Source organism: Tupaia chinensis, unplaced genomic scaffold (assembly GCF_000334495.1).
Source record: "Tupaia chinensis unplaced genomic scaffold, TupChi_1.0 Scaffold000251_1, whole genome shotgun sequence".
Classification (NCBI taxonomy): Eukaryota; Metazoa; Chordata; class Mammalia; order Scandentia; family Tupaiidae; genus Tupaia; species Tupaia belangeri.
The window spans coordinates 2,709,175-2,734,528 of record NW_006159731.1 but is presented as its reverse complement, the minus strand read 5'-3'; the positions used below and the strand labels follow the sequence as shown (position 1 = coordinate 2,734,528).

General features: G+C 36.0%; 1 protein-coding gene across 1 annotated transcript in view; it reads left to right on the top strand.

Annotated features, from left to right (window-relative positions):
* LOC102498741 (exosome RNA helicase MTR4) overlaps window positions 1–25,354 on the top strand; it is a gene marked incomplete in the record, with an annotated part of 69,043 nt that overhangs the window by 13,498 nt on the left and 30,191 nt on the right. The window contains 11 exon segments of the mRNA XM_014587998.2: window positions 1,077–1,251; window positions 2,762–2,852; window positions 4,559–4,683; window positions 6,465–6,563; window positions 7,306–7,408; window positions 9,697–9,828; window positions 12,468–12,547; window positions 13,815–13,925; window positions 16,088–16,189; window positions 20,002–20,127; window positions 24,479–24,629. Coding sequence (XP_014443484.1) covers window positions 1,077–1,251; window positions 2,762–2,852; window positions 4,559–4,683; window positions 6,465–6,563; window positions 7,306–7,408; window positions 9,697–9,828; window positions 12,468–12,547; window positions 13,815–13,925; window positions 16,088–16,189; window positions 20,002–20,127; window positions 24,479–24,629 — 1,295 coding nt within the window.

Here is a 25,354-nt window from a genome sequence, read left to right as displayed (position 1 = left end):
ACTGTGTGTGCTGAGTAAGTATCTTTTTATTGAAATCTTAGTTCTTTCTTTTTTTGTTTGTTTGATTTCTGCAAGTAAAGGTGGTTTAACTTGTCCCTTTCTCTTTGGTATACCGTTCATTTCTTTTTCTTACCTTATTTAACAAGCTTGAACGTTGAGTATAATTGTCAGTAAAGATGATGAGAAGGATCATCCTTGCCTTGTTCCTGGTATTAGAGGAAATAAATGCCTTTTCTCAGTTTTGGCAGTTCCCTTCTATTCCTCTTTTGCAGAGATTTTTGTCAGTGGTGGTCGTATGTGTATATGGTATTTATATACTGGCTTTTTGTCAAATTCATTTTTACATCTATTGAAATTATACATATTTATATATATGATTCCGTTAGTATTATAAGTTAAATTGGTTGGTTTTCAGATGATCTTGTGATGAACTCCACTTGGTCATCGTAGATAGCCCTGTTTACTATTAGGTTGTCAGGAAAGTCATGACATATTTTTCTTTGTTTTTCCATGCAAAAATGTGTCCTGACTTTCCTGATGACCCAATAGATTTTTTAAAAATTTTATTTATTCATTCATTTTAATTTATTTATATGTGTGTTTACACACACACACACACACACATACATACATACATACACAGAGAGAGAGCGAGCGAGTGAGCAAGCCACCAGGTCCAGGACTTGAACCATGGTCAGCCATGTGGGACTGTTCCAGCATCTTAACCACCTCGTCACCTGCTGGTCCACCCCAGCAGATTAAGTATGATTTATAAAAATTTTGTTAAGAGTTTTCACATCTATTGTTCATGAGGGCTCTTGGGTTTTAGTTTTATTGTAGTGTTTTTTTCTTTTCTTTTTTTTTTTTGGAGAGGTTTTTGCTATAGGGCGCATGCACTCACCAGATGGACAGAGAGAGACAGACAGAAAGCTAGAAATCATCCCCCCAGGGGGGATGGCCACGCCCATTTTAAGATAAATAATTTGGGCATAATTTACATACTAATAGAATTTTAAAATTAAATTTTTTAAATAAAAGATTTTATAATTATTTTATTTATGCTTTCACATTTTTAGGTATGCAATTGCACTGGCCTTAAGAGAAAAACAGCGAGTAATATTTACCAGCCCGATTAAGGCTCTGAGTAATCAGAAATACCGGGAGATGTATGAAGAATTTCAGGATGTTGGTCTGATGACTGGAGATGTTACTATTAATCCTACAGCATCTTGTCTTGTTATGACCACAGAGGTAACATATAGTGTCCTATTTGACTTTTCTTTTTTAGTTTAATAAAGTCTTTAATTAGTGCATGTGATGTTTTATTGCTTGCTGTATTTAGATGAAATGTAATACTTTATTTTCCTAGTAGTCTTACTTGAAATTAATAGCACTTTTCTTAAAATATTACTGAACCCTTGAGGTTATTTCCGTATTACCAATGTTTTTATTTGTCATATTGTGTACCTTCTCCTCCATACTCCTTTCGGGATCTTGGGCATGCATGCACACGCACCCGGCATGAGTTTAAGCCACCAGTCCAGGTCTTGAACTGTGGTCTACTACTTGGGAGTCCAGCACAGTGACATAGCCATTACACCAACTGCTGGTCCCCATACTTTTAAGTATTTTTAAAGACATTACTGTATAGTTTCAAAGACTTGAACACTTAGTTTTCTGTAAGTAGTGACTCTTTGTTCCCTGTGATTTTTTTTCTTCTGCCTCTTGAGTGTTGATTTAATTAGGTAAGGAGCTAATGTTTTACAAAAGAAAGTAATATATTTAACTTTTTTCCATAATTATTTAAGTTTTACATTTATAACATCTTATGTTTTGGACGTGATGAGCTGTCTTTATGATAGAAAGTACTTTTGTACATATTTTCATCATGTATTTGCATTTTACAAGAATGTGGTTATATAGTAAAGAGCATAAATTATCTTCTATTCTAAAGAGCTGGTCAAAAGCATTTCTCAGGACCAGCAGTTGGCATAATGGCTATGTCGCTGGACTCCCATGTAGTTGACTGCAGTTCAAGTCCCGGACCTGGTGGCTTAAATTCACGCAGGGTGCGTGTGCATGTGTGCCCACGATCCCGAGAGGAGAATGGACGAGAAGGGATTGTGGTGTGGCCATCCCTCCTGGGGATGATTTCTCACTTTCTGTCTTTCTGGTGAGCACGTGTGCCCTATAGAACAAACCTCTCCACACACACACACTAAAAAGGCATTTCTTATTTTTCATTTTATTGTCCTAATATAAGTTTACTATTCAATCTCCAAACTTTCTTCCTCTGTGGAAGATTGTCGTTAACTCAAAAAATCAAGGTAACAACTGCCAGAAAGTATCCATGTTGTAGAAGATGCAGGAAAAACGGGGCATCCAGTTTGGTATCCAGTGATTTTATATAGAGGATAGTTTAAGTTGCTCTCATGCCCTACAAAGTGTGGATTTTGGGGAGGTATAATATATTTAAAGAAGTGACATCAGATTCCAGACACATGGAGAGGAGGGATGATGGTAATTTTCTTCTGTGGATTGTATTTGATAAGTAACTGTTGGGTGTCATTTATTTTGCTTTTATGGAAAAAGGAATATTATTTGATTTATGAAATATTTTTAAGATATGTAATCCCCTAAAATTATTTTAATATTTCTATTTAATAAAGAATACCCAAAATCTGGTGTTGGAAAAAAGTTTGTTTAATTGTTGGTTGTTATAACAAAATCCTGCTAAATCTCTTTTTGGTTTTTTATTTAGATTTTAAGAAGTATGCTGTACAGAGGTTCTGAAGTTATGCGAGAAGTTGCTTGGGTCATATTTGATGAAATTCATTACATGAGAGATTCAGGTATGCGCTGCAATGTAGAAATGTGTACCATATATTTTACTTATTGGCATTAGGAATTTTGAATAGGAAATAGTTACATTTTGCTTTTAGTTTTCATGTGCTAGAGTTCTAATAGACTGTGGCTTTCTATTGCGGACAACATGACATTTTTAGGATAATCTGGTGCATGTAGCTTCTTGAACAGTAACATTTGCTGGGTGATATAGTGCAAATTCAAACAAAGCAAATGGAATTAAAAACTGACTTTCTTTGGGGCTAGCGGATGGTGTAATGGTTATGTCACTGGACTCTCACAGTCGACTACTGTTCGAGTCCCAGACCCAGTGACTTAAAACTCAAGCTGGGCACATGTGCATGCGTGCCCAAGATCCCAAGAGAAGAATGAAGGAGAAGGGATTGCGGTATGGCCATCCCCCTGTTGGGAGTGATTTCTCCCTTTCTGTCTTTCTCCATCTCTCTGGCAAGTGCATGCACTCTATAGCAAAAATGTCTCTCAAAAAATCCAAAAAATAAAACAAAAAAAAAAACGCTGGTTCTCTTTTAATAGAGAACTCTATAATATAACTAATCTTAAAGAATAGATTACCAAGTTTACATTTGTAATTTTTATGTGTTAGTTATTTAGAAAAGTATGAAATGCATTTGTAGTAAATACAGTGAAGATTATGAAATAAAAATTAGTGAAAAGAAATTTTAAATACCTTATACTTAGGCTGTTAATACTAAGTATAATGGAAAAGTTAATGTACTTGGTGTTGGGAGGGCTTACAAACTTTGAAAAGTTAAATGCCCCCTGCAGGGTACAACCATGCTGCAGTCCTTTCTCTTCCACTCTCCTCAAGATTTGAGGCATGTACACATAGATGCCCAGCATGATTTTCACGCTGCTGGCTCCGGAATTTAAACCGCGCACTCAGCCATGTGGGATCTGACTGCCTTAACCTCTGTGCCATCTGCTGGCCCAAGTTGTTTAGGTTTTAAAATCATGAATCTTATACTGAGCTTATTTTAATTAGGAAACTATCTAACACTTTTTAGTAAATTTATGTTTATTTTGTCTTACTTATTTTGAATATTTATTTTAATTTTATTCATTTATTCATTTATTTTAATTTGACCAAAGAGAGACAGAGGGAAAGTGAGAAAGCAAGCCACTGGTTGCAGGACCCCCAACTGGTCAGCCATGTGGGAGTGTCCATTGCCTCAACCACCATACCACCTGCTGGCCCCCAGGAATTGTATTTTAATAAAAACTAACTTAAGTTCTGCTGTTCTTCAGATCTTTCTCTCATCTTCAGAGGATCATGCGTATTTTTAAGATGAAAGTTGTTATTTGGAATAATAACTGTATCTTCCATATTTGTAGCTATAACTTTATATGCAAAAATTTAACTTAGAAACCACTTCTCAAAGTTAAGTGGAAATTTTATTCCCTTGCCTTGTTACTGGGGCTTTTGAAAGGATTCAGTCTGCAATTGCTCTTTGCCACCCGTTTTGGAGTAAGTTTTGTTTATAGTGATTTAGTCTGCTTTCTCCTGGATAGTTTTGTGGTTGGAACTTGTGTAGTTGTTAGTAAGATCCTGTGTGGCTAAACGTATTTTTTGTGTAATGTAGTTACATTTCTGATTACTGAGTGTAAGAGAAAATAATTTTAGGTATTGTCATGAAAGTGACACTGAATTCCAAATCATATTTATTTATTTCAGAGCGTGGTGTAGTATGGGAAGAAACTATTATTTTGCTTCCTGATAATGTCCACTATGTCTTTCTATCGGCTACTATTCCAAATGCCCGACAATTCGCCGAATGGATTTGCCACTTACATAAACAGGTATTTTCTTTCCCCTTTTTATGTCTTCGGTATTCAAAATATTACAGGTTTGGTTCACTGTATGCTTCCTATACATTTTTATTAATGCTCTCTAGAATAACGTCATTTTAATGTGAAACTACTTTTCCAATCAAACCAACTTATGAAAATCAACTGAGTGGCTTTTTAGAAATATTGACTCCTGAGTCCTGGCTCAAGCCAATATATCTAAATCTCTGTGAGTAGGAAGCTCCCTACTTGGAAGCCCTGATTTTCAAAAGATCCCAGGTTGATCTGCCAAGCTCAGAAACTCTTGTATTTGCTCAGACAGTGAGCCACAAGCACACAGCAGAGGATTTCCTTTGAGGCCTTGGTACTAGGGAAAGCTAGTCATTTTTTGAACATTTCATTTCATTTTTCTCTCGTGAATGCATTCATTTTACTGCTTCTGTCTCCATTTTCCTTTTCTAGTTCACCTTTACATCTGTATAAGATCTTTTTTAAAAAAAGATTTATTTATTTATTTATTTATTTATTTATTTATTTATTTTAATTTGACCAGACAGGTACAGAGAGAGAGAGGAAGGGAAAGCGAGAAAGCAACCCGCCAGGTCCAGACTCGAACCGTGGTCGGCCATGTGGAATCTAGTGCTCTTAGCCACCATGCCATCTCCTGGCCCATGTATAAGATCTTATAGCAAAGATTTGTTTATATGTACTGAATATATTGTTGATTTAATTTTTTCTGTCCTTTCCCTTTATATTGATGCTTCATGAACTTATTTTTAGCTATTTATAAGCTCTTTAGTGGTATTTTTATAACATTCACCCAATGTTGTTTCTGTTTAAAAGAAAGAAACGCAGTAGATTTCTGGATGAAGTAGATCAACCTATTGCTTTAGCAGGTTTTTTTTTTTTTTTTTTTTTTTAAATATGCTTTTTGACTGTTCATATGTCTCTTAGAGAGTTGTCTGTTCAGCTCAAGGATCAGAGTGTGAAAGAGAGAAAGAGAGGGAAAGTGAGAAACCAATCTGCCAAGACGGAGACTCGAACCACAGTTAGCCATATAAGAGTCCAGTGCTCTCAACCACCATGCCACCTGCCGTTCCATGCTTTAGTAGGGTCTTGAAAAGCTTCTGTGGGGCAGAAAAGTTCCATTTTATCACAGGGAGCCTTTGCATCCTATACTATTCCTTCATAGAAACAGATTTCTGTAATTAAAGCATTCCAGGGCTAGCTGTTGGGTAGTTGAAGCTCAGGAACGTATTTGACCCTTATTAGGGAATCAGGAAATTGAAATGGTGGTAGAATTTTTATTTATTTATTTATTTATTTATTTATATTTTATTTATTTATTTTTTTGGAGAGGTTTTTGCTATAGGGCTCGTGCGCTCGCCAGACAGAGAGAGACAGAAAGCGAGAAATCACCCCCCAGTGGGGAATGGCCACGCCGCAATCCCTTCTCCTCCATTCTCCTCTTGGGATCTTGGGCATGCACGCACAAGCGCCTGGCGTGAGTTTTAAGCCACCCGGTCCAGGACGCAAACCGCGGTCGCCTATGTGGGAGTCCAGCGACATAGCCATTACGCTAACTGCTGTGCTGGTCTGGGTGGTATAATTTGATAAGCCTAATTTTTCTACATTTTTTTCTTGCCTGATTTTTCAGATGTTTTTAAAAAGTGTTTTGCTTTTTAAATGTTGAATTTGCAGTTTTATTTTCCATAGGTCTTTTAGGTAGATCAAATACACAACTTCACTTTGAAGAAGCACAGTCTTATATATTTATTTCTTTCTTTTTACAGCCTTGTCATGTAATTTACACAGATTATCGGCCTACTCCATTGCAGCACTACATCTTCCCAGCAGGGGGAGATGGCCTACACCTTGTGGTTGATGAAAATGTAAGAGAGCAGTTGTCATTCACATGTCTTATAATGCCATACTTTATTGTTTCTATCTTGCTTTTCTTTAAATGTTGAATTAGAAAAAATGGAAGAGATGGATATTTTTTTCCTCAAGTAATTTCATAACCTAAAATTAATTTCTTAGAAGTTTTTATGTAAAAGTTATGGTTGAAACATTTTTTGTTGTTGTTGTTAATGTATAGATTTGATTTCCTTCCTTTTCCAGTGTTTAAAATTGCCTGGAGAATAAAGGGAAAGGATGTATTTTCAATATCTTTTTATTTTCCCTGTTTTATTACTTACCAACTTTTACTACCTCCAAGAACAGATTTTTTTTTTTAAGAGACATCTTTACTAGAGGGCATATGTGCCTGCTGGGGAGACAGGATAGACAGAGATACATTAAGTGAGAAATCACTCTCCAGAGGGGTGGCTATGCCACAATTCTTTCTCCATTCTCTTCTTGGGATTTTGGACACCTGTGCACATGCACCCAACATGAGTTTTAAGCTGCTGGGTCTGGGATTCAAATTGCGATCGACTGCATAAGAGACCAGTGACATAACCATTATGTTATCTGCTGGTCCCAGGATCATTTTAAAATTATTTTAGTGGCTTTTGCTATAATTATTGTATTAAAATTCTGTTTTTGAGGAAACTTTGCATTAGAGTTATTAAAAATACTTAAGTTGTGGTTAAGTATTAGTAAACTACATAGAAAACAATTCTGTGATTCCAGGGTGACTTCAGAGAAGATAATTTTAATACTGCAATGCAAGTGCTTCGAGATGCAGGTGATCTGGCAAAAGGAGACCAGAAAGGGCGGAAAGGAGGAACAAAAGGTAATTTGGGCCTTATTTTTTTTTTAAGAGTTTTACACGTTAAATTATTTATTCAAATTGCTCTCACGTATTTGGTCTTCTACTTAATTTTTGTCTGAGGAAGTTATGAAAAGATGTAGATAGTAGTTGATAAAATTAGATAAATAAATGTTGATCTCTTTTATATTTTTAAGAATTATTTTACTTTATTTATTATTATTATTATTATTTTAATTTAATCTGAGATTGAGAGTGAGAAAGCCAGCCGCCATGTCTAGGACTTGAACTGTGGTTGTCCATGTGGGAGTTCCATGCTTTAACCACCATGCTACCTGCTGGTCCATGATCTCTCTTCTTTATGACATTAGTTAAGATCTAATTTATGTACTGTACAATTCATCCATTTAAAGTGTACAGATCTTGGGTTTTAGTATAATCACTGAATTATGTAACCATTATCACAATCATTTTTTTCAGATAAAATTTACATATCATAAAATTTACTGTCTTAAAATGTACAACTCAGTGGTGTTTAGTATATTCACAGAAATTTATGGTAGTTGGGAACCAGCAGTTAGCGTAATGGCTATGTCGCTGGACTCCCACGTAGTCGACCGCGGTTCATGTCCCGGACCCGGTGGCTTAAAACTCACGCCGGGCGCGTGTGCGTGCGTGCCCAAGATCCCGAGAGGAGAATGGAGGAGAAGGGATTGCGGCGTGACCATCCCCCCTGGGGGGTGATTTCTCGCTTTCTGTCTCTATGTCTCTCTCTGTCTGGCGAGCGCACGCGCCCTACGGTGAAAATCTCTCCAAAAAAAAAAAAAAAAAAAATTTATGGTAGTCATCGTTATCTATTTCCAAAACATCTTCATCAACCTAGAAAAGAAACCCTGTACACATTAGTAGTCATTTCTCATTTTTTCTCTCAATCTTTCCTCCCTACCCCTAGGAACTTAGATAATCAGTAAACGTCTTTCTGTTTCTATAGATTTGCCTATCTCAATATTTCATATAAAGTTATGATGACCTATGTGGTCTTTCGCAACCGGTTATTTCACTTAACACAATGTTTTCAAGGTTCATCCATGTTAACTGCTAGTACTTCATTCCTTTTTCTAGCCAAATAACATGCCATTGTCTACATATGCCAAATTTTCTTTCTGTGCTTACCAGTGGATGGGCATTTGTGTTGTTTCACATTTTTGACTGCATTATGAATAAAGGTGCTATAAATATTAATGTGTGAGGTGCAAGTTTTTGTCAATATGTGTTTTCTCTTGGCTATTTACTAGCAGTGGAATTGCTGGGTCGTATGGATAATCTATATTTAACTTTTTATTTTTTTAGAATTATTTATTAATTATATTTTAATTTGATCAGAAAAAGACTCAAACTGTAGTCAGCCATATGGGAGTCCAGCACCTAACCACCATGCCATCTGATGGCCCCAATATATTTAACCTCTAAAAGATCCGTCAGATTATTTTTCAAAGTAGCTGTATCATTTTTCCATTTCCATCAGGAGCAGATAAGGATTCCATTTGATCAACATACTTGCCTGTAGTTACGATTATGTGTGTGTCTGATTATAGTCAACCTGTAGGTGTGAAGTATCCCAATTCTTTTATTTTTTTATTTTTTTTTCTTTGATGAGGGAGAAAAAGCGGCACCTGTAATATGGGTCTTTTCATACCATGATCCCCTTCTGCAGCCTTCCGGCTAGCCAGGATCACAGGTGTGCCTAGCATGTTCAGGTTAACCTGGCATCTTGCAAATAGTTCCAGTATTGTGCAGCAGAACCCCGCTGCCTGAGCCGGCAGTTGGGCCTCAATGTGGTTTACATTTCCTTGGTGGCCAGTGATGTTGTGCATCCTTTCATGAGCTTCGTGGCCATTTGTAAATCTTCTTTATAGAAATGTCTATACAAATTCTCTGTCCATGTTTAAATGGGATTAGTTTTCTTTTTGCTGTTGAGAAGAGTTCTTTATATATTCTGAATACTAGACCCTTGTCAGAGAGATGATTTGCAAATATTTTCTTCCATTATGTGATTTGGGGATATTTTTTGACTTTATTAATGATAATCCTTTTAATTGCGAAAGTTTTTTATTTTGAGGAGGTCTGATCTTTGTTTAATTTTTCTGGTGTTTGTAGTTTTGATGTAATCAAAGAACACATTAGCAAGCCCAATATAATGAATATTTACTTCTTTAGTTTTTGAAGAGTTTTATAGTTTTAGCTTTTACATTTAGGTCTGTGATACGTATTGAATTAATTTTGGGGTATGGTTTATTTTTTCTTTTTTATAGGACCATCAAATGTGTTCAAGATTGTGAAGATGATTATGGAAAGAAATTTTCAACCTGTAATTATTTTTAGTTTTAGTAAAAAGGATTGTGAAGCCTATGCACTTCAAATGACCAAATTAGATTTTAACACAGGTAATGCATAATTTCAGTAGATTTTTTTACGTTATGTGAAAATGAGTGTAAAAATATATTCTGGTAATATACTTACCTACTGTGTATTACTAGAATATGTACTAAATCTTACAGTTAAAAATAGTAGGCACTTGTAAAAGGTTTAAGAGCCTTCGATTTATCATTTCTTTTTCTCTCTTCTCCTTTTATTGAAAGATACAAGTACTTTGCTTTATATAAAATCCAACAAATCCTGCTGAGAAATACTAGAATCGTAGTTTCTTAAGCCATTACCATAAATTCCTATTATTGTGGTTTTCTGTGTGACTAGTTAAGGATAGAAGGTATCTTAGATCTCCTTCTATTAGGTTGTTGGGAAAGTCATGACTTTTTTTGGGGGGGCGGGGTTTGGTATAAGGCACGTGCGCTCGCCAGAAAGAGAGAGACAGAGAGATAGCAAGCAAGAAATCACCCCCCAGGGAGGGTGGCCATGCCCTAATCCCTTCTCCTCCATTCTCCTCTTGGGATCTTGGGCACGCACGCAAACGTGCCCGGTGTGGGTTGAAGCCACCACGTCCAGGACTCGAACTGTGGTCGACTACATGGGAGTCCAGCGACACAGCCATTACGCTAACTGCTGGTCCCAACGTTTTTTTTTTTTAATCCGAAAATTCGTCAAGACTTTCCCAACAACCCAACATATAGAAAGTACTGAACTTTGTTTTTATAGAGAGAAGAGGAAGATTTCCCTTTGCCTAACTATGCACTGAGTCTTAAATAAAATAACTTCTAGCAAATTAATAAATTTTCCCTGTACATTAACTGTAAATGTAACTCACTTAAAGTCACATAGCTATATAGTGACAGCATGGCTAAGAATTGCAGTGTGGTAAATGCCAACATATTTTTCATTCATTTCTCCCTTTTACATGTGTAACCTGTACAGTGAGCAGTAAATAATGTCTTGAATCATTCAAAATAAAATTTCAGTTGTATTGTTGTTGTTTTACTCTCGGGCGCATGTGCTTGCTGGAGAGAGAGAGAGAGAGAAAATGAGAAATCACCCCCTAAGGCATATGGCCATGCCACAGTATCTTCTCTTCCAGTCTCTCCGGATTTTGGGTGCACATGGACATGCATGCACTTAGCATGATTTTCAAGCCCCTGGGTTTGGGATTCCCAACTGCTCAGTCAGCCACATGAGATCCAGCTGCCCCAACCACCATGCCACTGGCTAGCTTGTGTTGTTTTTTGTCTATGCCTTTTAAGCCAATTCTTACCTTTCTATGAATTAAAATAAAAGTAGCAGATAATTCACATAGCCTTATAAAGTCAATAATATTTTGTTCTTCTTGAGTGAACTGTTCTCCTTATACATATTTTCTCTTAACTGCCAGTGGCGAATATGCTTAAAGTTGCAGGGCTATATATATTGATTAACTCAACTGTAACTTGGTAAATGCCACATAAGTAGACAGTACAGGGGTTAAGAACATGGGTTTTAGAATTATTTTTCTAATAGTTAGTGGCAGTGCTGATTATTTACAGTACGCCCAATTTTCCTTAGTAGTAAAAGGTGGGTAATGGGGCAAGCAGGTGACATGTTGGTTAAAGACGCTGGACTCCCACATGGCTGACAGTGGTTTGAGTCTTGGACTTGGTGGTTTGCTTTCTCACTTTCTTTCTCTCTGTCTTTCTCTGTTCAAATTAAAACAAATAATAGTTAAAATAAATAAAATTAAATAATAATTCTTTAAATACAAAAAATTTGGGTAATAGTTCCTCTGTCCTTTAATTCTTGAAGAAATTGATAGAATTAAATGTTGCAGGAATAACATTTATTTACAATTTTTATAACATAGTATTTTCTTTAAGACTGCTAGATATGTTTGGAAGGCTGTGAATTTTATTATGTCCAAATTTTTATCTACGTTCCCTTTCAATTATTTTATTTAATTAATTAATTAATTAATTTATTTATTTATTTTGGAGAGGTTTTTGCTATAGGACGTGTGTGCTTGTCAGACAGGCAGAGAGAGTCAGAGAGACAGAAAGTGAGAAATCACCCCCTGGGGGAGATGACCACGCTGCCATCCCTTCTCCGTTCTCCTCTTGGGATCTTGGGCATGCACACACATGCGCCTGGTGTGAATTTTAAGCCACAGGGTCCAGGACGCGAACTGCGGTTGACTACATGGGAGTCCAGTGACATAGCCATTACACTAACTGCTGGTCCCTTTTCTTTCTTTCTTTCTTTCTTTCTTTCTTTCTTTTTTTTTTTGAGAGGTTTTTTTGCTATAGGGCGCATGCGCTCGCCAGACAGACAGAGAGAGACATAGAGACAAAGCTAGAAATCACCCCCCAGGGGGCATGGTCACGCCGCAATCCCTTCTCCTTCATTCTCCTCTCGGGATCTTGGGCATGCACGCACACGCGCCCGGCGTGAGTTTTAAGCCACCAGGTCCAGGATGTGAACCACGGTCGACTACGTGGGAGTCCAGTGACATAGCCATTATGCTAATTGCTGGTTCCTGCTGCTGGTCCCTCTCAATGATTTTAAATACTGGCTTTACTTTTAATAGACCTATTATTCTTTGTTTTATGAGTCACTTATTATTACTGACTCTGATACATATGTGGCTTTGAATTTTCTGTCTTAGATGAAGAAAAGAAGATGGTTGAAGAAGTTTTCAGTAATGCAATTGACTGCTTGTCTGATGAAGATAAAAAGCTCCCTCAAGTAAGTTTTTCATATTTGTAAATAAGGTGTGGCTATTAATAGATTGCATATATTTACTTTGCACTTCTTTTGTGCATATTGTACTGTTTGTACGCTGTAACCAGTGTGCATGGAAATGATACCTTGAATTATATTTTACACTTCTGAAAAAGTGACAAAACAAAAGGTTTACTGACTAAAGGAACTTTTCTCTGAGAACTAGCATGGTCAGTAATTTACTACAGTGGTTAGAATTTATGAGCATGATCTGGAATTTACTTACTGTTTGTGTTCCTAATATTACAAACTCTTTAGTTTTACTTTTAACTCCTTAAATTTCTTAATTCATAAGACTACCAAACAAAGGCTAGCACGTTTAGTGATGAATTTAATACCTCCTTTAAATTAATGTATTTCTCCTTTGACTATTGGAATTGCTTGGAATGCTGAAATATGCTGATGTTGGGTGCCACTCCCAGATTCTGATTTAATTGTAATATGTGGGTTTTGATCATTAGAATCTTTCAAAAGCTCTCCAGGTGATTCTGCTGTGCTTCCAAAGCTAAGAATTACAGCTTTAGTCTAACCTAATATAAAGTTTTTTTGTTTGAAAAGAAAACTCAGGATGTCATACTCTGTAGATGAATGCTTTGATTTGTAAAGGATTTACTGTAAGATCATGGTCACACTTTTCTAGGCATTAAAAATGATATTTAATTTACAAAACTTTTCTAGTAATTTTCCTTCTCGATTCATGCTAAGCCATGTCTTAAGACAATTCTTAATCCTAGCACACTTCTAATAGTAGGTAATTCATTACATTTGGTAGAGTATTAATGAACATGAACTTTTCGGTAATTCATTTGTTTTTAGATGTAGTACACATTTATGTCAAATGTTTTATAGGAATTTATTTTTCTTAAGTTTGAGTTGCCAGTATTCTCTAAGTTTATTTTGTACAGAATCAAACTCTGCCTGTATAGTTTATAACTTTTTTGCAGGAAATGAAGCAATGTTGATAAATTTAAGGCTGTAAAATGTTAAGTTTATTTAAAATATGCCTTTCATGCTAAAAATAGTTATGCCAGGATTATATTTTGAGTTTAATAATTTGTAGGAATATAGGTTTGAGGTTTGCTTTTGTTCTGAAAAACTTTTTAACAGTTTCTTTAAGCATAAATCATTTTATTTATTTAATTGTCGATTTTTATTAATTTGGTTAGTTTAAAATTTTTAAGTTCTGTTTTTCTTATATCATTATAAAGTAAACATTACTTCAAACTCACAGGTTGAACATGTACTTCCTCTTTTGAAACGAGGAATTGGTATTCACCATGGTGGTTTACTTCCTATTTTGAAAGAAACTATAGAAATTCTCTTTTCTGAAGGATTGATAAAGGTATGACTTTATTTTTATTATGGCTCAGAATTGTATTATATGAATAGTTTGAAAATTATAAAGAACATTGTTGGGGGCTGGCAGGTTGTGTGATGGTTATGGGCACTGGACTCCTACATGACCAATTGTGGTTCACGTCCTGGACCTGGAGGCTTGCTTTCTCACTTTGCCTCTCTCTCTCTCTCTCTCTCTCTGTTTCTCTCTCTGGAAATACTAAAATAATAACAATAAAGTTAAATAATTCTAAAAAAATTGTTAATAGGCATTGTTTTTTAACTTGGTTTTATGGAATTATTTAGGTATTGGCTTGATAAAGGTTAAAAACTAAGTTTTAAAGTATAGGTTAAAAAAATAATTTGTTTCCTTAATGTAAAAAATCTGCTATTGAATACAGTAGACATTTTAGAAAAGGTACTATTTAATTATAAGCATAAAAAATTTTGTTCAATAATCTAAATTCTTTTTATGTGTGTAGAGTAAGAGGATTTGTTTAAGAAAGACAGAGAGAATTCTGGTTAGATTTAAGAAAGAGAGTTGTTAGGATGTTGTAATTTATACCAAAGCAGGTCTGATTTAGTTTTTAAGAAATGACATTCATGTCTGTACCCAAAAGTAGGATATTAAAAATTAGAAACAATTTGAAAACGTAGTCAATTTTTTTGTGTTTGGAGAGGTTTTTGCTATAGGGCGTGTGCGCTTACCAGAAAGACAGACAGAAAGTGAAAAATCACCCCCCCAGGGCGCCAGCCATGCCACAATCCCTTCTCCTCCATTCTCCTCTCGGGATCTTGGGCACGCACGCACACACGCCCAGCATGAGTTTAATCCACTGGGTCCGGGACTTGAACCGTCGTCAACTATGTGGAAGTTAGCAACATAGGCATTACACCAACTGCTGATCCCTTGAATATGTAATCATAAGTGTATATATGACTCATAAGATTTATGTATTTAAAATTTATTAGAATTTTTAAAAATCATGTGAGTGGTTTATCATGAGAATTTCCACATTAAGAATATTTAAAAGAAATTGACTCACCCCAAAGAACTTATTTGAGGCATTTTAGATAAATAATTGGTCAATATTTGTACCTGGTTCTTGTTAAATCTTTGTTCATGCTCCTATATAGATTGTATATTATGCTGGTGCTAAGGCTTACTCTTTTTTTTTTTTTTAAATTTGTCAGAGGATATGTACTTGCCAGGGGGAAAGAGAGAGACAGGGAGGAGGAAGGGTGAGGGAGAAAGCATTTTCTAGTGGGATGTGGTAACACACAATCCCACGCCTCCCCTTCACTCTGTCAGGATTTTGGACACATACCCAACATGCACCCTGTGTGTTTTTCAAGCCTTTGGGTTCTAGGTTCAAACTGGTCAGCCATGTGAGATCTAGCTGTCTATATACAGCAGTTTATTTTGGTAGGCACTGGCCCTATGTACTTATGTTATTATCTAATTTTGTTATATTGATAGACTTCAAAAAGTTTGTAGAAGATATAATTAAAATATGAATTTATTTTGGTATAAAAATTGAAATACATTGATAATTTTTCATAGTGTGTATTTCCACAAACTTTTTGAAGACCTATTGTATACGCGGTTCTTCATTCTTTTTACCATTGGATACTGTTCTATCAAGTTGATGATCTCAAGTATTTTTATCTTCTTTCCTATTGATGAAAACATAGTACTGTGGTGACCAAACCGGTATTTTGTTGGTAAAGTCTTGGAAGTGACCCTTTTTAGGGTCACTGATGCCAATCTCCCCTCAGAGATCCTAACAGTGAAGTGGTCCCCAAAACTGCTGTATCATGATGAAGAAAGCCAGGAATTTCATTGTTTATGTTTAGAAAATATTCTAATAGCCTAATGCTTACGTATTAGACCAGTTGAGTTCTCTGCATTTACCATCGCTGGAATTCAAAAAAGACTGTTTTCTTTGAATCAAAATTATTGGAATACAAAGGATGTTAAATATTATTTAATAATTATATATATAAAATTCTGAAAGATGTTTATAGTAGTATGTCATCTTTTTTTGAGTCTCATTAATAACTAATTTTAAAACTTAATGATACATTTATTTATATTTGAAAATTATAAAACTGATTTTCAACTTAAAAGACATGTTTAGTTACATAATTACTTACTCATTTATTCAGGCCTTATTTGCTACAGAGACGTTTGCTATGGGAATTAATATGCCAGCTAGAACTGTTTTATTTACAAATGCCCGCAAGTTTGATGGGAAAGATTTCAGATGGGTAAGTATAAATCAAATATTGAAATAATTTTATTTTTGTTTTACCTAAGGTGATGTTGGCTTTTGTAATATTTGAGATTTCAATCCCAAATACTTAAAAACTTGTACCTGAACTAATACAAGTTCATTAAGGTTAAGCCTTGGATCTCTTAAATTGTATAGCCAAAAAAAAGAAACACAAGGAAGGATTTATTTTGGTCAAGGAGTTGGTGATGGGAACAAGTGTATAAATGATTCATGAATGATGCTTGAATACATTTGAAATATATCTAATTCTCTGGTGGTTTTGTTTTGCTTTGGTTAAGGAACTTAAAGCTTCCCTGCTTCAGGAGCTGTAGTGGTAAATGACTATTTTGCCCTTAAAGTAGAATAAAATAGAAGTTGTAACAGGTTTGCACACATGTTTTTTTCTAGGCAGAAGCAAAGAACGTTGAGAACATGAGTGAAACTGGGGGTAAAATAATAAATCCATGAGCTAGCGGCAAGTACCTCATCCAGCCAACTATTACCAAACTTAAAATTTGGACTTAGAACTCTGGTAGATACTAGGATGCTAAAGAAAAACAAAAACAAGAAAGCAACTCTGACTCCAAAGAAACTTAGTTGTAGGTCACAGTTGACAGACATGTTATAACATGCTACAGTATTGACACTGAGAAATAAGTACAGGAAGGATCAAGCCAAGAAAAGAAAGCAGGGAGCCAGCAGGTGGTGTGGTGGTTAAAAAGCACTAGATTCCCACTTGGTTTAATGCTGTTCAAATCCTGGACACAGCTGCTTAAAAAAAATCACAGCAGATGCATGTGTGTGTGCCCAAAATCCTGAGAGGAGAATGAAAGAAAAGCGATTGTGGTATGATTAACCTCCCTGCCCCCTAGCGGGGAGAGTCACTTTCTTTCTTTTTCCAGTGAGCACATGCATCCTATGGCAAAAAACTAAAAGAAAAGGAATCCTTATACATAAGGATTCAGGAAAGTCTTAACAGAAAAAGCTTTTCTTAAAATAAGCAACAACAACAGTTGGGTATTTCTTAGATAGGGACTGGAACGTTATTAGCAGGATATGGAAGCAGGTGATGAAAAAAAAATTTTAGTTTGAGTATCTAGTTTGAGTCAAAGACTCACATCGGTGACATTTGGGGAAAATTTTAAGGAGTCTTTTACTTAATCTTTATCCTTGAAACTGGTGATTCCTTTCTTAGAGAAGGTACTATCATTGATTACTTAACCAAAACCCTAAAATGGTAGAAGTGTAAAGGCAAAGCATTTTCTTGATTTGTTACCTTTTTTTGAGAGAGAGATTTTCCAATATGGTGCTTATGCTTGCTGAAGAGAGAGAGAGAGAGAAATAGAGAGACAGAAAGCGAGAAATCACCCCCCAGGTTTGATAGCCACACTGCAATCCCTTTTTCCTCCATTCTCCTCTCAGGATTTTGGGCATTCACATCCATGTGCCTTATGTGAGATTTAAGTTGCTGGGTCTGGGACTTGAACCACAGTTGACTACATGGGAGTGTGGCAACATAATCACTACGCCACCTGCTGGTCCCAATTTGTTTCCTTTTACTGGACACTATACAAAAGAGAAATGTAAGTATAGTGAGGCAGTGTCATTTGTCTTCAGAAAGTTTTATATAGCCTTCAAAAGTTTTCTCTAATTTGTAAATCGGACAGAGGGTAATTCATGTAGTATATGATTTTTAATTGTAAAGTAGTTGTAAGTCTTGATATGTTATATATTTTGTTAATGCAGATTTTTTTTAGTAGTTTATAATCTATCAGTATAAAATTACTTTTTTTTTTTAGAGAAATATATCTTTGTTTAGGATTCATTTCACAAAGTGTTTTTTTTTTTTTTTTAAGATTTATTTATTTAATTCTATTTGTCGTTATTTTTGAATTTGACCAGACAGAAACAGAGAGAGAAAGGGAAAGCGAGAAAGGAAGTCACCAGGTCGGGACTCAAACCATGATCAGCCATGTGGGAATCCAGTGCCCTTAACCACCAGGCTATCTATCTACTGGCCCTTAAAATTACTTAATTTACAAGTAAGATAGATGCCTGGCTAGCCAGATGGCAGCTGGATCCTACAAGGACTACTACATGGTTCTAGTCCCAGACCCTGCAGTTTGAAAAACATGCCAAGTGTGTATGTGCCCAGGATCCCGATAGGAGAAAGAAAAGATTGCAGAGTGTTCATCTCCCCTGAGGGCTGCTTTCTCATTTTCTCTCTGGTGAGTACATGTACTTATAGCAAATTTAAAGAAAAAAAACGATAGATGCCACAAGAAAGTAAGATTATTCTTTGTCCTTCATGATATAGCAATAAATGTATAACTGAATTTTAAAAAGCAACCTTTTCTTCATGATTCTAGATTATAATTATGAAATTTAAAAATTGTAATATGCCACAGGCTAGTCAGGTGGCATGGTGGTTAAGGCAGCTGGATTCCTCATGGCTGACTGTGCAGTTTGCATCATGGACCCCACAGATGAAAAAACAGGCCAGGTGCATGTGCGTACCATGCCCGGGTTCCCAAGATGAATGGAAGAGAAGGGATTATAGCATGGCCATCCACCAGTGTGTGTGTGGGTGCTTTCTCATTTTCTCTGTCTCTGGCAAGTGGAGGCTCCCTACAGATTAAAAAACAACAACAACAAACGTTATAATGTAATGATGCTCTTGGAACCTTTTGAGATTTCACTGTATTGCCTTTTGAAATAATCTCTTCTGATCTTTAGGATTGGCTTGTTTTTGTGGTTGATATTGTTGTTATTTTTTACTAGTGCCTTCCTTGCCCAAGGTTGTGACATCTGTTTTTGGTGTTGTGAGTAGCATGCCATCTTATAGCGTAATAGTTCTTAACTCTTCTTCAGTTATTTTACTTTAGAATCTGGACCTTTTTCCACAGGAGAAAAGCACTTGTGCACTTAATAGAAATACTTTGCCAGTTTTCAGTTGTGGTTCAATGCTACTTTGAAAATTTATGTATGGAAGGCTTACTAACCTTTCCTATGCTAGGTTGTTCTTAGTGAGAAATTGATTCTACTGAACTCTAAGGACGCATGACAAGAAAATAAGAAATAATTGTGCTTTCCTAAGAGTTAATTTTGTACTAATCTCATTTTCCAAATTAAAAAAGCTAATTATGGTCAAGTCAGAATTAATATTTGTCTGAATTTGGATCTTTTCTTTCTTAAACTTACCTATATTCCAGGATATCTAGCTCAAAGGTATTTTTTAACGGCAGTGAATTAGCCAGTATCTTGATAAACTGTGGGGTATTTGAACGTATAAATTAACAATAATTGACTTAGTATAAAAATAGTCATTTTGAGCCAAAATTTAATTTTGTTAAATTTCATGTTTTTATTTATTTTGCATTTTTGTTCTTTTACTTAAACTCTCCTAAAACCTTTTGATTTTATATTATTATTATTATTATTATTTTTGCTATAGGGTGCATGAGCTCACCCGGAAGAGACAAAGAGGGAAAGTGAGAAATCACCCCCACATGAGGCTAGCCTCTCTTTAGTCACTTGTCTTCCATTCTCCTCTCTGGATTTTGGGAATGCATGCACATGTTTCCAGCATGTTTTTCAAGCTTCTGGGTCTGATATTTGAACCTAGCAGTTGGCCATGTGGGATCCAGCTGCCTTAACCTTCATGCCATCTGCTTACCCTAAGTTCACATTTTTAATAGTGCTTCGTATGCCTCCTTTTAGGAGCATATAACTTTTTCTTGTGAGTATTATAATGAAATTTAAAAAATCTTTTCTTCTAAGCTCTGAATTTTAATTATGCTTTAACAGATCTCCTCGGGTGAATACATTCAGATGTCTGGTCGTGCGGGAAGAAGGGGAATGGATGATAGAGGAATTGTAATTCTCATGGTGGATGAAAAGATGAGCCCAACAGTTGGAAAACAACTACTTAAGGTAACTGAGTTAAGGTTCTTGCTTTTACCAAGAATTCTAGAAATCTACTCTCAGGAACCACTTCAAAATTAGTTTGTGTCATGACCACTAGATGGCATAATGGTTATGTTGCTGGACTCCCATGTAGTCAACCACAGTTCGAATTCTAGACCTGATGCCTTGAACCTCAAGCCAGGTGTGTGTGCATGTGTGCCAAAAATCCCAAGAGGAGAATGGAGGAGAAGGGAATGCTGTGTGGTCATCCCCCCGGAGGGTGATTTCTTGTGTTTTGTCTCTGTTTCTCAGGCAAGCATATGTGCTCTATAGCAAAAATCTCTCTCAAAAAAAAATGTCAGTTCACATACCTTTCTAAATAGATACAGTGACTCATTAAATGATCTGTTCTTAGTAAAGTAAAAGAGAGTGACTGCATAAAATACTAATTTCTTGAATCCTACTTCACTTAAAAGTTGAAGAGTCATGTGGTGTGAAGATCTGCAAAGAGGTCAGAAGTCTTTATTTTGACTTCCATTTTTAAAATAGCTCTGTATCTGTCTCCTTGAGTTCACCTATCAGAGCCGGAAATAAGAGTACATAATAACTGTTTTAGGTAGTTAGTGTCATCTACTTTTCCAGTTCATTCTCTTGATTCTAAAAATTCTCATCATAGGGGCCAGCAGGTGGCATGGTGGCTAAGGCAGTAGACTCCCACATGGCTAACTGCCATTTGAGTCCCAGACCTGTCAGCTTGAAAATCATGCTGGGCGACTATGAGTGTGTGCCCAAAATTCTGAGAGAAGAGTGGAAGAGACGAGATTGTAGCATGGTCATTCCCCCAAGAGGGTGACTTCTTACTCCCCTTTCTCGCTCTCTCTCCCAGGTTAGCTCACAGATCTATGACAAAAACCTCAAAGAAAAGAAAATCCAATCATAGATTTTTAGACCTTAGTACAAATTAGCCTTTTATTTTGCTTGCTTATTATTTGTATGTTGGGTGGTCTAGGATTTTTGTTCTCTTTTGTTTTGAAGGACTTTTCAAGGAATTTTGACCCAGATACTTTCCTTCTCTGTGTAGTGAAAAGTTACTAAATTCCTAAGGAAAAGTTGATGAGAATGGAAACTCAACATCAATTCAAAACATAAATGTCATTGCCTACTCATTACTTAAAAGGAAGATTCAATACATGTTAAAACAGATTTAGATTTGTATTTACAATATTGTTCTACTTAGACTGAGAGCTGTGTGAAGAATTTAAGATATAGTTATGGGAAGCCTGATATGCTGAAGCAATATAGCTAAAGTATATGTATATATATTTTTGTACGAGAGAAGACATAGCTCATACATGTACATTCATAGTGATCTTATGGTCTCTTATTTTTAGTATTAAAGATTAATACTTGGAAACCTATCATATAACCTTACTTCTTTGTGAAAGGAAAATATAAAGCAAAAGAAAGCAGCAGAGAACTCCTAAATTGCAATTTAAATGAGTAACTCATTAACCCCAGTAATCTATAATGAGTTGTAAAGTTGTTTGGAAATGGGGAAGAGCAAGAGATAAATTTCATTTTAGGTAGTATAACCATATTATTTATCATCCAAAGTAGGATGCTATAGTAAAGGAGGGTGGGATTAATATTTAGTACAGTAAGTTTAAGTAAGTCCCAACTATCCTGGGCTCAGATTTAATGTCCAAATGCCTTGTTTAGTTTCAGATGATTGAGAATTCAGATCCGTGTATTGCACAGAAATTGGAAATACTGGGTTTGGAAATAAACATTTACTATATCAAAGCTCATGAATTCTTAAAGGAGATAATAGAAAAGTAAGAGAACACTAAAGGCTAGGTTTGCAAAATAATGTAGTAGCTGGAGTTTTCTTTATCTCTTCTCCTTGAATCTGGCTTTCATGGTAATTTCACCCCTCTCATTGGCTTTTTTTTTTTTTTTTAAGTAAAGCAGAAAAAATCAAGGTTTAAGATCCTACTGACTATCCTCCTAAAGTGGGTAGCTCTTAGTTTTTCAAGAGTTAAGGAATACCCTCACTTGACACTTTGCTGAAAGCTTCGTGCTCTTTTTCCTCACAAAATCCTGCCTGCTTACATTTAAAATTCTGTATTCCATAAGGTTGACCTGTGGACTTCAGTTAAGCTCCTGAATAGTATAAGAATATTTGTTTTTTTGTTATACCACTTAGAAATTGTGGCATATAAAGTGAAATTTCACATTTAAATATTTCAGCATGCGTTATTTAAGAATTTGGTGATTTTCTTACACAACTGTATAACTATTTTTCTTTCTTTTCTTTTACTAGAAGGCATGTGCTCTTGCCAGAGAGGGAGAGGGAGAAAGCATCCGCAGTGGGGCATCATCACACCACAATCTCTTTTCCTCCATTTCTCTGTCCTGTTGGGATTTGGGACATACACACGTGCCCAGCATCTTTTTCAGGCTACCAGAGCCAAGATTTGAATCACTCGATCAGCCATGTTGGATCTGGCTCCCATAAATACCAGACACAGTATCAGTCCATAACTATTTTCTTACAAAGTATTTTTGTTAAAAACAAACGAAAAAAACCTGAAGATACACTGCTGAATGAAAAGTTTAGGTATAAAGGAAGTCTTTGAATATAAACCTTGTCACAAGTTTAGGTCACACAGTTGTACAATAAAATTTACTGTATGATAAAATATACATTAACTTAGCTCTTCTTTAGTAGCAACTATAGTTAGAATGACAAAAAGGAGTTATCAAAGTGAAAAGAATAGCCTGTAAATTTTTGAGAACTACGTTAGTAGTTTAATGTCTTCCCAGGAAGCTGAGAAGTTTGAAATTCTCATTTGTATCTAAATACTATTCTGAATTAAATTTAGGGTACTTCATCACTGTGGGCTAGGTTAGGCACAGTAACTTTTTTCTCCCCTTTCCAATTTGCTCTAGAGTGCATGTGTTTGCCAGAGGGCATGAGTAAGAAAGCATCCCCCAGGAAGGTGGGCACACTACAATCTCTTACCCATTCAGTTAGGATTTGGGCCATGCACATGTGCCCAGCATGTTTCTCAAGCTGTCAGGGCCAGTATTTGAACCACTTGATCAGCCATGTTGGATCTGGCTCTCATAAACACCAGGCATAGTGGTAGCATATAACTATATTCTTACAAAGTATTTACATTAAGAGAAAACAACTTCTGCAGAAACATTGCTGAATATTTCATTTTAACCACCACACCATCAGCTGTCCCCAAATCTCAAGGGTTATTTCATTTATGTGCTGTTGGGTTGTTGGAAAACTTATGATGCATTTTTGGATAGGAAACATATTAATAGAAGAGTAAGTATGTCATGAGTTTGCCAAATACCTAATATAGTCTATTCATGGTTAATATTTAGAGAGCTAATCTGATGAAGTGACCACCATTTTGAACATCATTCACTGTGCTAGAAGGGGAAAAGGTAGCTTTTCACACCAGGCATTAAAGACTTGGCCAGGAAGTAACACATCAGTTTCCTCCACAGCTTATTGATCTCACCTACTACAGGGCCAGCAAGAGCATCCTATGAGGTGCTTGGATGTTAGAGAGCAAAACACATATGGCAAAAAAGGTGTGCGTTTGTGAGAGAGAGAGAGAGAAAAAGAGAGAGAGGGTTAGTGTACTTGCCAGAGAAAGAAAGGAAAAGTGAGAAAGCATCCCCCCCCATTGGGAATAGCCATTCCACAATCTCTTTCCCATTTCTCCATCCTTTAGGAATTTTGGGTACTCACACACACACACACCCAGAATGTTTTTCAGGCTGCTGAGTTGGGACTTCACCTGCGTGGTTGGCCATGTTGGATTCAGTCCTCCCAACCACCACGCCATGGGCTGGCCCACAAGATTTTAATGAAATTTTTTTTTTTTTTTTCCTAATCAGAGAACAAGCAAGTATAGGAGGAGAGAGTGAAAGTTTTTTTTTTTTTTTTTTCCCCAGGTTCTTACCTTTGGGATGTTCTGCATCATCCTTTCAGTTAGCTAGGATTTTAGGTATGCATGCTAATGTGCCTGACGTGTTCAAGTTGGTTCAGTATTTGAATCTGGCCTTCCTGTGTGGCCCTAGCCTCAGGCACTACCATTTGTGTCACTCGGGCTGAGACTGGAAAACAGTGTTTTAACTAGTAATGTCCTAGTGATCTGTTTTTTTTCCCCTTCACTTTCCCAAAGGTCAACTTGCTTGTTAGCACTTTGCATTGGTCAACTAAAAGATAGAACTAGTACATTTCTGTTATTTCCTAGCATGTACTAAATTATGAAGCATTATAACAGGTTAACAATAATTGTTAAATTTTCTTGGGAAAACCCTATAAAATTGGCATTTTTTTTTCTCTTAGGGCTCAGCTGATCCTCTAAATAGTGCTTTCCATTTGACGTACAACATGGTTTTGAACTTATTACGTGTAGAAGAAATTAATCCTGAGTACATGTTGGAGAAATCCTTCTATCAGTTTCAGCATTACAGAGCAATTCCCGGAGTAGTAGAGAGTAAGTATGAAATAACCGTCACAGAATTTAGATGAGAGACTGAACAGCAAAACAACTACATCATTGGTTGCGTTGGCCATTGTTTATTTCTAGTAAACCAAATCTTGCTCCTTACTCAAAGGACTATAGAGCTGCAGTCTGGCCATTATAACTTGAGCCTTACTATCATTTTTTCATCCCCTGTCTTCTCAAGCTCAAGTTTTTGTTTGTTCATTTGTTTGGATATTTTGAGTTTTGGGGTGGTCAGAAAGTTATGGAACCTAGATAGTTGTGATGATACCTTGAATGTATTAAATGCCACTACTGATAAATTTTTATGGTATTTGTATTTTATCACAATAAAAAATGGTTTGCTAACAGTGGGATGAAGATGTAATGGAGTAAGTGAGAAAGGGAAGTCACCTCTAGAAGCAGGGATTAGGGCCTGGAGTGGCTTCATAGACAAGTAATTTAAAAGGATAATTGACGAAAGGGGTGTTTTGAGAAGAGAGAGATAAGTATGATTAAATTACCTGTCTTTGGTTTCAGGGACCTATGCCTAAGTAGTTTTGAAAGCCCAGTGAGATTAGCAAACTGCCTTTGCTGAAAGTTAAAGCAGTATATTACATAGTATAGCTAGTGGGCATTTGAAATGGATGCTGAGAAACTGAATTTGTAAGTTTAATTTACTTTAATTAATTCAAATTTAAGTAGCCACGTATGGTTACTGTAGTAGAAAGAGAAGG